The following is a 12,665-nucleotide window of genomic DNA, read 5'->3' as shown; positions in this document are numbered from 1 at the left end:
AAACACCAGTATTTGCCTGGGTGTGACTGTCCTGCTTTTCCAAGGAGTAGATAACTGATAGGCCACTGAAGGTTTATTGTATGCCTATAAGGAGTTTAGGTTAATGGATTACCAAGCAAGTGCTGTGTGAAGGCTTTATAAAGCTTATTTTTTTTGCACCGGGGAGATAGCGCTCTGACAACTAGAGCAAATCGGAGAGACAAAGCAAGAGAAAATATATTCAGGCTAGGAGAAGCTACACTTTGCAGGTGCTATGAAAGGCTTTCTGTCCTTTACAGTCCTTATACTCCTTTCACTGGTGCACAGCTCCCAGGGAGTCTATGTCCAGGTGAGTTTTCTGCTTTTTTTTTTTCAAGTTCAGTGATATATTTGTATTGTATGAAGAGCTGTAGCTACAACAGGAATGTTGAACTAAATTAATAGAGCTGGTTTTTTTTCTTTTCTCCAGATTGTTGTCTGACATTTAATCACTACATTTATATTTTCTCTGCCTCTTATAGGACATGACACACATGTACTGTGCATGTGTGTTGCACTCTTTTCAGTTGGACTACTTGATTTTCCTGATGTCTGACTAACTCAGTGCACAAAGTTGGCTTATATACTTTTCTCTGAAAAATCTTTCCAAGACTTTTCTTCCCTTTCCCATACTATGTCACAGAAAGCATCGATTTTACAAAATTTGTGCAAGCCACAAGCAATATTTATTGGATTTTGTAGAGTGTTTTTAAAGGCTGAATATCAGTATCTAGACAGTTTCTTGCATGGATCTTGAATTACTGGGATGAAAATTGGAAGAGGATGGCTAGCTAATTGTGGAATAAACCCAGAAAAAATCAAGAATCAACCAACCAAACAACCAACCAAACAAAAAAACCTAAAGTGCTGGCTTAGACTATTTCTGTGATAAAATCTGCTAGTTCAGCAGAACAGCATGCACTGTTACCTTGGAGAGAAGACGCTGCTCAGACTCAGCTCTCTCTGACACGCTTTTCTCTTCTGAGATGGTGTCGATGCTTTTGTGTGTTTGTTTTGTTTTATTTTGTCACCAGGACATAAATGCACCTCATAAATCTATCTCTCATAAATGTTCATCCTTTCTAAGCAGTGATAATAAGGATAAATCCTATGTGAAAGGACTGAATAAAGCTCGCTTCACCCCTTTCTACTTTCTCTGGTACTGTTCTTGTGGAAATTCTTCCTTTTTTTTCTCTGTTTTGTGCTTTTAGAGTCTGCATCTGATAGTTGAATTTAGAGCTGTGTTCTAAATAATTAACTTTTCACAGGCAGCCAGTCTGATAAACTATTCTGAGAAAAATCATAAATTAATTGGGAGTAGAAAAGAGTTTGACTTGTTAAATAAATGCATGTCCATGGTTGGTTTTTTATTAGTATTCTTTAACCAACACCTCTCCCTCCCCCCAAAAAAAAAACACTCTCACACAATTGAACATCAAGCTACTGAGACTATGAAGCAAAAAACATTTGATCGTATGCCATAGCAGGCTCAATTAAATTCATTTCTTTGAATATGTAGGTGTCACTTGATCATACTTCTGATTATTTCTTGTTCATTAAACAAGGATAAAACAAATGCTAAATAACAAATTGAAAATGCTTATTCCTCTTTTAGGCCAGACTGTGATTGCCTTCATACTAACACAGATTATATTCACTTAACAATTGCAACATGTTCAATTTAAGTTTATTACCTCAACAGTGATTCTCGAAACTGTGAGGGAATGGACGTTAACAGACACACAGGATCAAACAGCATATAACATGGAGTAATACTTCCGTATTGAAGAGTAATACTTACACTTCAAGCTTCCCAAAGCTTTGGCATGATCTTTGAGTCAGAAGCAATGCATTTAGTTTTTCTCAACTTGTGTTCCATAAATCGTATGGACGAGTTTTAAGTTCATGGAAACTTGCCACAGTATCTTGTGATGAGGAAGTTCAGCTCTTAATGTTGAATGCGAAGGAATTTTCTCTGTTTTGAGCATGCCACGTGACAGCCAACACCTGAAGTTCTCTACTAATGTATTAGAAGAAAGAGTGAACAAAAGAAATCTCCATTCGCATGCATTCAGCTCATGATTTTGTAAATCTCTATGACATATCACCCAATCATTTCTTTTCTAGGCTGACGTTTCTCAATCCATATCCTTCTACCTTAGATTTTATGTGTCTTTCTCACAAGAGTGGGAAATGCACTGATTGTGCCTCCATCCACTGAGGTGCTTAAAAAAACCCTGACAAGCCAGCCAGGTCTTCCTGCTGCTCTGAAGGGTGTATGTATTGAAGAGCTGCTCCCTTTACTTTCATTGAGCACCAAATTTCTTTAAGCTTTGTTCCAACATTCCCTTTTCCCTATAGTAGAGGTATGTGGAGAGAGCTCCCAGTTTAGCAGTCTTCAGTTGAAATGGAATACATTTGCCTAAGGACTAACTCCCTGATGCCTCTGTTCTTTTTTTTTTTCTTGTTCTATCTACATAGGATGGCGACTTGAAGTTCTCCCTTGAATCTGTGAAGAAGCTAAAGGAACTCATGGATGAGAACAGAAGCATTAATCCTCGCATGGTGGTTTCAAAGACTACCTATTCTCCATGCAACGAGAAAGATCTTCCTGAGGAGTTCCAAGCTGTGTGTAAAAGAGAAGATGCACCCATGATTTTCGAGAGGCTGAGTATGTAGTTCATATTGCACGATTTCCTTTTTTTTTTTTTTTAATCACATTTTTCAACCTCAAATATTGAAATTGTAGCACCACTGCTATGATGCTTAATTGTAGCCCGTGCAGATCACGCTGTTGTAAACACAAAACCCAAAAAGTTTCTTCCAAGTAGCTGTGTGTTTCTGGATACCCTAAAAGAGGTGTGAGATGTAGATGAGGTGAATTAGTCTTCAGCATTTTGTGTCTCCAAGGCACATGGAGTGATTCTTGAGCCACCTGCTTCAGTGTTTATATATATATATATAAAATTTTATTATGTTTTATTAACTTACTGTCCAATACAGTGGAAACCTTAGGAAGAAATGCTAGCTATATAACTAAAGCTGTAATTCTACAAGCCACTTTAGAGGAAAAAGGTAGCATCCTTACCGCCCTCCCACAAGATGTCCTGCTGTTCCCTTGTTTCCACATGTTGCCATTGTTCTCCCAGTGATTTCAGGTTTAATCTCATTATTTTAAGCAAGATTTTCTCAAGAACTAGTTTTTCTTGTGCCAACAATAACTTCAATGACATCAAAATTCATTGAACAGCAACAGAAAGGAACCTCTCAGCCACTTGATGTGTGGCTCTGCTCTCTTGCTATATATTGCTTTGCTATCCCAGTGAAACACTTTCTTTTCTCTCTAACAGGCACGGCTGTCAGAGATGCTGATTTGTGCGAAATCTGTGCCAATGCTGCCTGCTCTGGGTGCTTTTGAAAAAGGATGAAACAATCCGAAGAAGATGTGCCAAGTTTGTGCATTTGTGTTGCAAGATCACATACTCTCAAAAATCAATATTTAGTCTCCACCTCCACTATAGTCAAACTGAAGCTCTTGCCTCATGTAGACATGCTAGGGGGAATCTTGAAGTAGTCAGATCAGGTAATACCAACAGGGCAGTTTTGGCAACAAGAAGACCAAGCCTTATCTGAGATGCTGAGGAAGCATCATCTCACCCTGAGCTGAGCCCTTTCTTGAGCGGACTGCTCTCCCTTCCTGAGTTGTGCCTCTGTCTACATGAGCTGTGTCACGCTTGACTGGAGTGAAAAATTTCTGTGTTCATTGTTTTGGCTTTCACTATTTTATCTGGATTGGAACATGATGGGTCAAACTGAGTAGTCTTCTCCAGCCCTTTTAATATTTAAATCTACCTGTGATCTGCCTTCCCCTACACACATACATGTAGCAGTATAGGTTTATCATCTTTTCCAGCACATACTATCTAAATGGTTGGATAAGTGCCTGAGCCAGTAGGTCTGCATGTGGTATGTGTACGTTTGTAACAGAACTGTAGCATGCAACTTGGGGACAAGTTAGAAGTGTTTAGCTACACTTTCACACCCAGAAAATTCTCCATCTGTTACTTGTACTAATAGTTTATTGTGAATTTATGGAATAGAGGCAGACAAGCACTGCAGCTAGTAACCTTTTCCTCATAGTTATATATATAAGTTCCCTTCTTTCAATGGATTTTCCTGTTCGTTAAGTCAACATTGACTTGACGGGATTTATGTTTTTGTCATTTTGTTTTGTTGTGTGGTGTGTGTGTTTTTGGTGGCAATATTGTGAAGAAAGAGTCTGCCCATGTTTGTATGCTACTGTACATGAAATAAAAGCTCATGACAATTTTGTGGGTTTTTTGGGTGTTTTTATTTTACTCTATTTATTTATTTATTTATATATCTTCTTTGGTAGTCTGTCTACTTCCTTCTCTCTTGTGTAAGAGAGGGTTAAAGAAGGGAACCAAATCTTCATTTTGTATTTGCTTTATGAGATTTCTAATAACAGGAACATTGTACAGTTTAAGGTTGTATCTATGGGAGAAGTAGGGACACACACACACACAAAAAGAAACAACAAAGGAAACCAAGAAAGAAGTGGCAGGAGTGGGACTGAAAGTTTCAGTTTTATAGCACCTTGTACAAGTCTACTGCAGACTAAATCTTGAGGACTGCATTTCCCAACAGAACCTGGGAATCAGGGCTGTAGGGAGTAGCGCAGTGTATTCAGAGCAGAGGAGAGGTTTCATCAGGGTGGGTTCCCTGCCTATCCACTGATCCACTGTCACCTGTGGGAAACATCCTGGAAGCTTCAAGCTTATGCAGAAACCCCAAGTTGACTTGCTAAACTGATAATCACAGAATCACAGAACGTTTGGGGTAAGAAGGGTCCAACACTGCCCCTCTCCCCCAGTCAAGCAACGTTACATAAAGCCAGGTGCACAGGACCACATCCAGGCATCTTCTGAAAGTTGCCAAGGAGGGAAACTCAATAACATCTCTGGGCAGTCCGTGCAAGTGTTCCGTCACCCACACAGTAAATAAGTCCTTTGTGACGTTCATGCAAAGCTCCCGTGTTTGATTTTGTGTCCACTGCCTCTTGGCCTGTCATTGAGCACCACTGAAAAGAGTCTGGCTCTGTCTTTGCATCCTCCCTTCGGTTATTTACACATTAATGAGATCACTCAGAGCCCCTCCTCTTCTCCAGGCTGAACAGTCCCAGATCTCTGCCTCCTCATAGGAGAGATGCTCTGGTTTGTGATCATCTTTGTGGCCCTACGCTAGACCCTTTCCAGTATGCCCATGTCTCTCTTGTACTGGGGAGCACAGCACAGCACTGGCCACAGCACTCCATGTGCAGCCTCACCAACACTGAGTAGGGTGGAAGAATCACCCATCTTGACGTGCTGGCAATTCTTTGCCTCATGCAGCCAAAAATGCTTTTACCCTCGTTAGTGGCAAGGATTACACAGGTGAGTGTCTTGAGAAAATTCACTCAGCCTTTGACTTTGGCTTTTGAAGATACTTAAACCTCTTCAAGATCAAGGTCACAGAATACTGCAGTGCAAATTTTGAGAGCTGGTTAGCCAACAGCTTAACATTTCTCAGGTAGCTCACAGAGATTCATAAAGATCTTCACTTGAACTGTGAACTGTGGGGTTGGAAGGGACCTCAAGAGACCATCGGGTCCAGCCCCCCTGCCAAAGCAGGTTCCCTAGAGCAGGTTGCCCAGGTCCAGAGGGGCCTTGAATATCTCTGGAGAAGGAGACCCCACAGCCTCCCTGGGCAGCCTGTCCCAATGCTCTGTCACCCTCCCATGACGAAGTTCTTTCACATGTTGGTGCGGAGCTTCCTGGGCTCCATTTTGTGGCCATGGCCCCTTGTCCTGTCCCCACAGCCCACTGAAAAGAGGTTGGCCAAATCCCTCTGTCTCCCCCCCCTCAGGTATTTATACACATTGCTGAGATCCCCCCTCAGCCTTCTCTTCTCCAGGCTGAACAGCCCCAGGTCTCTCAGCCTCTCCTCACAGGGGAGATGCTCCAGGCCCCGGATCATCTCTGTGGCCCTTCACTGGCCTCTTTCCAGCAGATCCCTGTCTGTTTTGTTCTGGGGAGCCCAGAACTGGGCACAGTGCTCCAGGTGAGGCCTGGCCAGGGCAGAGCAGAGGGGGAGGATCCCCTCCCTTTGACCTGCTGGCCACGTTCCTTTTAATGCCCACCAGGGTCCCATTGGCCTTCTTGGCCACCAGGGCACAGTGCTGGCTCACAAGCAACCTGTCGTCCACCAGGACCCCCAGGTCCTTCTCCTCAGAGCTCCTCTCCAGCAGGTCAGCCCCCAGCCTGTACTGATACATGTGGTTGTTCCTTCCCAGGGGCAGGACTCTACACCTGCTCTTGTCATGTACATTCCTATCATTTCCTTATCAGAAGGTAGTTTGTGTTCTTCATCCAGTTATTTACTTTGGCTGTATTGAAGAGTTCAGAAGATAATTGCATGGCATGTAGCAGATCCTGCCTGTTACAGTGAGCCAGAAACATCTCTGCAAGTTCTCCTTTGTCTCTGACAATCAGTCCTGTGTTTTCCTAAGAGGCAAGATAGACCAAGCTTTATAACGCATCATTCTCTTTGAAGAAGTCAGGACTGCCACCTGCGATCTTTTATGGGCTGCATGTTTCCTTCTTTTCCTGCCTGTTATTTGCAGTGTTATAAAAATTACTGCGCTCATGATGGTCCCGGTATCATTGTACGCAGGTAACCCAGGCATCTAGCATGTACCAGGTCTAGGATCATGTTCAAGAAGTTCACTTGTTTTCTGGTGAGGGCTACACAGGAAAAAGCACACTGCCTGGAGGAGAACACACTGGCAAGGAGGCATACTTCTTATGTCCCAAAGTGTATCTGCTTTGGAAAGACTTTAGGGTGCAGGATGCAAGCTAGCCCTACACGCATCAGGTAGGTATGGAAATTAATACTCAAACGGGCCCATAAATCGTCCCACAGGAAGATTCAGAAGGGACGGTTTGACCACTTGAGGCTGTTGACCACGTAGATTCAGCAGATGGCTACTCTGACTACACACAGTCTGTGAAAACCAGTCACTTTTGCTTCTACATTCAAAAATATGGATTTCATGGGTTAATGTGACTTTTTAACCTTTGGAGAGCTGGACTACAGGCTGTGCCTGGAGCTAAATGTCCTTCATATTTGTGAACAGAGCCTTTGTGTTTGTGAATAGAGAAAAAGGGATACTTCCCTGCTTCATAAAGGATCGTGATGCACAGGCAAGAAGCAGATCTCACCGCATGATGCTGGAATTGGCTCTGAAGAAGGCTGTCTCTGGCTCTGAGTGAACACTCTTAAAATGGAGTGTGAGGGTGGTCAAAGGGATGTTTTTTCCACCTGCCCTTGCTTCTCTGTCCTATGTTGTGTGTATGGAGCCCTTTTGTCTGTTAGGACTGTATGCATGATTTATTCAGTGTTACAGGCAAATGTTAAAATAAATTTGCATCCAATACTTTCTCTCTCAAGGCAGTCATTAGCTCATTCTCTTCATCTAGTCACCTGTCACAGAGGGGATGCATACAATGAAGTTTCTTCTTAAAGTCACATTGTGTTCATCTTATGTTGTTGTAAAACCAACCTTCTCACACTGTTTTGCCCACCTTCCATTTTGCCTATAATTGGTGCAAAATGCTATAATATTGAGTTAAATATATGAAAAAATAAACGTATACCTTACTGAGCAGGATTGCCAGTCATTACACCTTGACTGTGACCTATGGCTACATTTTACACTCTTCCAAATAAGCACTTTTGAAGACTAAAGTCAACTCAATATCAGGTCATGTGCAGAGACTCTGAGAGAGGCAAAGAATGCAGCCTGAAGGGTGTGGTAGACTCTGAGAGTTTCAACAAAGTACTACTTGAAAGTCAAGGTCATATTTTATAAACATATAAACAAAACATCACAGTCATAATTCTCACTCACCTCTGCCCCCTTCACGTTTGGTATCATAAACAGTCACAGTTTATACAATGCATTATTAACAAACATCATCCTATCGTAACCGTGTACACAAATATTTCAGTGACGCACTGCACACCTATACCTGTTTGAGGCACTTCTTGACCAGTGTTATGCTTCGTTGGATAAGTGAATGAAGACCGGGAATGATTACTGATTTTTTTTCTCAGTGTAGTTTGTATCCAGTGTACTTCCTTTTTCTGTCTTGTCTGCATTTTTGAAGCAAAACTGGGAAGGGATTGTAAAAGGGTGTAATATAGATGTAGCATTGTCTGTTGATTCTGACCTTGGCAGCATGGAAATTCAGTTAGAGGAACTTTCTTAGTTGTTTCTCAAAACATGTTCATCATCCTCTGCAAACCCTTGCAAGGAAGACAGATGCCATCTTGTAAAAATGTGGTCTTTGTTAAATCGTAGTTATGTTTGTGATTGTAATGATTGTGATTATTTAATGATTTTGTTTATACTTAGCCTTGGGGAATAGATTAGCAAAGTGATTAGACATGTAAAAATGTGAAAACTACCTCAATATAAAATTCCTTCACTGTGGGAACTGGGAACCCTTTTCAACGCCTTTTGTCTGGCTGAATGAGTGACTTTTTGAAATGTTCCTGACCGAATGCTCAAATTACTGTAATGAATATCAGCTCTTCAGGGAAGGGAATGCGAGACATGAATGAAACACTTCTCTGAAATCTACTAAAGCCAGTTGCAATAGAAACATTTTGAAATTCAATTTCAAATAATTTATTAAACAATTATGCCCGTATTACATAAACATAATAAGAGAGTCATATTGTATGTTAACTTTTGCACAAGTTTTTTTTTTTTTTTTTTTTCTTTTAAAGGCCTGAAGGTCACATAGGGAGATTAAGAACGGATTTCAAAGTCTGCAGCTGATAACTGGTATCTGTCCCCAGGAATTTCTCCATAGCATCACATGTATACTGCCTAGATAACAGGAGCATGCTCCCTTCTCCATCTTCCTCTTTTTGTTCAGTAACAGCTAGGATTTGGCACAAATTATGGAGATCTGCCTATTTCTTACATAACCATTTTATCACCCTTGGCAGCTGAGGAATCAAATCATCAGTATATACCCAGTGCAGTCCAGCAAGGCTAACTCTGGCATCTCCAGGCTCTTCTGTATGAGTGAACGGTAGCTTCTGCAACGATTTTCCATTAATGTTTAATTACTAATGACAGCATAGCTGTCAGACTGTTGCTGATATCTTTCTCCCCTTATCTCACACGTTTTACAGAATATCAACTCCTGGTTTCCTGTTAAAAATCGAACACAAAAACATATTTCTACTCTGCTGTAGGCGGACAACATGTAACAAGAAGGCAAAGGACAGAATGAGGTAAGAAATCATGTAGGAGCTCTGTGAACAAATCCCCCAAGGTATCTATGTAGTATTTCCAAGCTACTTCATGCTGTTCACCTCTCAGCTTTAGCCACAGTGCAGGCTGGATCACTGGGGTACTCTATGCAGTATTAAACTCTTTAAAGTCCAGCAAGGACCTCTACCTATGAATTCAGCCTGCATAGACTTGGCAGGGTTTAATCAGAATTATGAAGGAAGACTGTGAATCAGAAGGATTCGTGATTTAGCTATAAATCTCACTTTATTGCCAACGTTGCTGATTTAGTTGCCATTAAATCATAACAGTAAGTTCAAGGAGCACCTCATAGACGAGAAACAGACTTCAAAGGTCTGCTCATTCACCCGCAGAAATGCTTAGTCTTCTGCAGACTGGACTTTTAGAAGAATAATTTTAAATGAGTATTGATGTAATACTACTTAAATCATTTTAGATGATCACATATATTTTGTCCTTTTTCCTTTTTGAACGTATTCAATAATTTATTATGCATTTCAGCGTGTCATCGATGACAAATAGATGTCAGTCAGCTGAAATACACTGCCAGTAGGCATTCTGAAGAGTATAGGACAGCAGCAATCTCCAGATTTCTGTGCTTGTCAGCATCAGATTTACATGCAAACGTAACCAAAGTGAACTTCATACAGAGAACACAGAGAAATTGTACTTTACATAGAGAATTAGCCTTAGATGTTTTCAAAGGTGATTTAAATCAAAGTGATTTAAAACACCAAAATGGGTTTAGTGAAGGTCACATTAAGCCATAGAATCGTAGAATAGAATCATAGAATTATTAGGGTTGGAAAAGGCCTCCAACATCATCTGGTCCAGCCATCCTCCTACCACCAATGTCACCCACCAAACCCTGTCCCCAAGCACCACGTCCAACCTTTCCTTGAACACCCCCAGGGACGGTGACTCCACCACCTCCCTGGGCAACCCGTCCTGCTGGTTACACTATTCCTGATACCAGCCAGGATGCTGTTGGCCTTCTTGGCCATCTGGGCACACTGCTGGCTCATGTTCAGGCCAACATTGACCAACACTCTCAGTTCCCAGCAAGACTGAGTGCACCCACAGCAAGTTTGCAGATGACACCAAGCTGAGTGGTGTGGCTGATACAACAGAAGGAAGGGATGCCATCCCAAGGGACCTGGACAAGCTTAAGAAGTCAAAGCGCAGGGTGCTGAACCTGGTTTAGGGCTGCCTCAAAAGAGGAATGGCCAGCAGGTTGAGGGATGAGATTGTTCCCCTCTGCTCTGCCCTTGTGAGGCCCCACTTGGAGTATTGTGTCGAGGTCTGGGGGCCCCAGCACAAGAAGGAGGTTGATCTCTAAGAGCAGGTCCAGAGAAGGACCACAAAGATGATTAAGGGGCTGGAGTTTCTCTCCTATGAAGAAAGGTTGAGAGAACTGGGTCTGTTAAACCTACGGAAGGGGAGGCTCCGGGGTGACCTCATTGCAACCTTTCAGTACTTCAAGGGGGCTTATAAAAACAGATTGAGTACGACTCTTTCCTCAATTGGATAATGACAGATCAAGGGTGAATGGTTTTAAATTAAATGAGGGGAGATTTAGATTAGAGGCTAGGAGGAAATCCTTCACTCAGAGGGTGGTGAGGCACTGTCACAGGCTGCCCAGAGAGGCTGTGGATGCCCCATCAGTGGAGGCGTTCCAGACCAGGTTAGATGAGGTCCTGAGCAACCTGATCTAGTGGGTGGCATCCCTGACTATGGCAGGGGGGTTGGAACTGGATGATCTTTGAGGTCCCTTCCAATCCAAGCCATTATGTGATTCTGTGATATTTTTCCTCTGCACAGCTTTCCAGCCACTCTGTCCCAAGCCTGTAGCGCTGCATGGGGTTGCTGTGCCCCAAGTGCAGGACCCAGCACTTGGGCATGTTGAACCTCGTCCCATCGACCCATCCTGCCCAGGTCCCTCTGCAGGGTCTTCCTACCTTGTGGCAGACCAATGCTTCTGCCCAGTTTGGTGTTTTCTGTAATCAAGGTACAGGTTAACTACCTAAAAAAATTACTTGGAGAACACACAATAGTTTGGAGGCAGAAAAATGTAATTCATACACAATACCTGCCCTAGAGGATTGATGTCTGTTTTTCATGTTCATGACATAGATATAGCTGATTTTGTAGTTGTCAAACAGAAAGAAATATCACAAATAAAATGAGAAGCCTTATGCTCAGCTGAGTTAACTTTTGGGCCGTAGTGGTCTTGCCCTATTTCTTTTGCTGATGAGGGAAAGCACACCAGGAACTGAAAATCACAGGTGACCTGTGCAAAGCACCTGACACTGAAACAGTCAATTATCTCAGGCCAAGCTCTTGACAGACACTGGAAGCTTTTCTAAAATGAATAGAATAGAAAGAATAGAATAGTTCATCCCCCTTTGAAGGAACCTTCAAAGATCATCTAGTCCAACTGCCTGACCACTTTAGGGCTAAACAAAATGTAAAGCATATTATTAAGGACATTATCCAAATGTCTCTTGGACACTAATGAGCATCAGGCATCACCAACTTCTCTAGGAAGTCAGATCTAGTGTCTGCCCACTGTCAGGGTAAAGAATTTTTTCCTAATATTTAGAACCTCCTCTGGTGCAGCTTCTAGTTAGATTCCAGGGGCTGAAACTGATTGGTTCAGCCCAACAAGGATTAGACAAGAAATATATCTCTATCTCTATTTATCTATCTATCTATCTATCTATCTATCTATCTATCTATCTATCTATAAAGCAAATGAGCTGTTCGGGGATGTCAAATAAACTCTCTCACACACACACAGATGCACTTGAGCAGTGATAGAAAAGACAAAGAATTTACTAACGAGTTAGTTTGTTAACATACCAACTCCAGGGTGATGACAAGTGTACCGATGAGCACGATGCCTTTCCCAGTTGTCAATGTCGTAGAAACTTAGCCAGGTCATGGTCAGCATCCCGTCAGTGCAGTAGGTCTCAATATCTTGCAGGCATTCCTGCAGAGGTAACATTGACCTCAGCTGATGCTCTTGCCTCAGCGATGCGGAGCGACTTGCTCTGTTTATACGTTTTGCCCCTGCATGCTCCCAAACCCAGCGCATTGCACGACTGGCGGCTCCAGCCCAAGGGAATCACTCGGCAAACCTTGCCAGGCTGCTGCGATCACACACAGCCATGTGGCCAATGCATGCCATGCTGATGGCAGCATTGTCTCATGCTGGATGACTTGTGGCCTGGTGCCATATTGCTGAGCTAGCAATGTG

At 42.4% G+C, this 12,665-nt stretch overlaps 1 protein-coding gene across 1 annotated transcript; it reads left to right on the top strand.

The window, feature by feature from the left end:
* The first annotated feature begins 153 nt into the window (after positions 1-153).
* Positions 154-4,355, top strand: LOC137843469 (guanylin-like). The gene is made up of 3 exons (XM_068658753.1): positions 154-328; positions 2,500-2,689; positions 3,369-4,355. Exons 1-3 carry the CDS (start codon positions 254-256, stop codon positions 3,434-3,436), a joined length of 333 nt encoding a protein of 110 aa, XP_068514854.1. The 5' UTR covers positions 154-253; the 3' UTR covers positions 3,437-4,355.
* Positions 4,356-12,665: the final 8,310 nt, after the last annotated feature.

Source organism: Anas acuta, chromosome 22 (genome assembly GCF_963932015.1).
Source record: "Anas acuta chromosome 22, bAnaAcu1.1, whole genome shotgun sequence".
Taxonomy (NCBI): Eukaryota; Metazoa; Chordata; class Aves; order Anseriformes; family Anatidae; genus Anas; species Anas acuta.
This window is presented reverse-complemented; position numbering and strand designations above follow the sequence as displayed.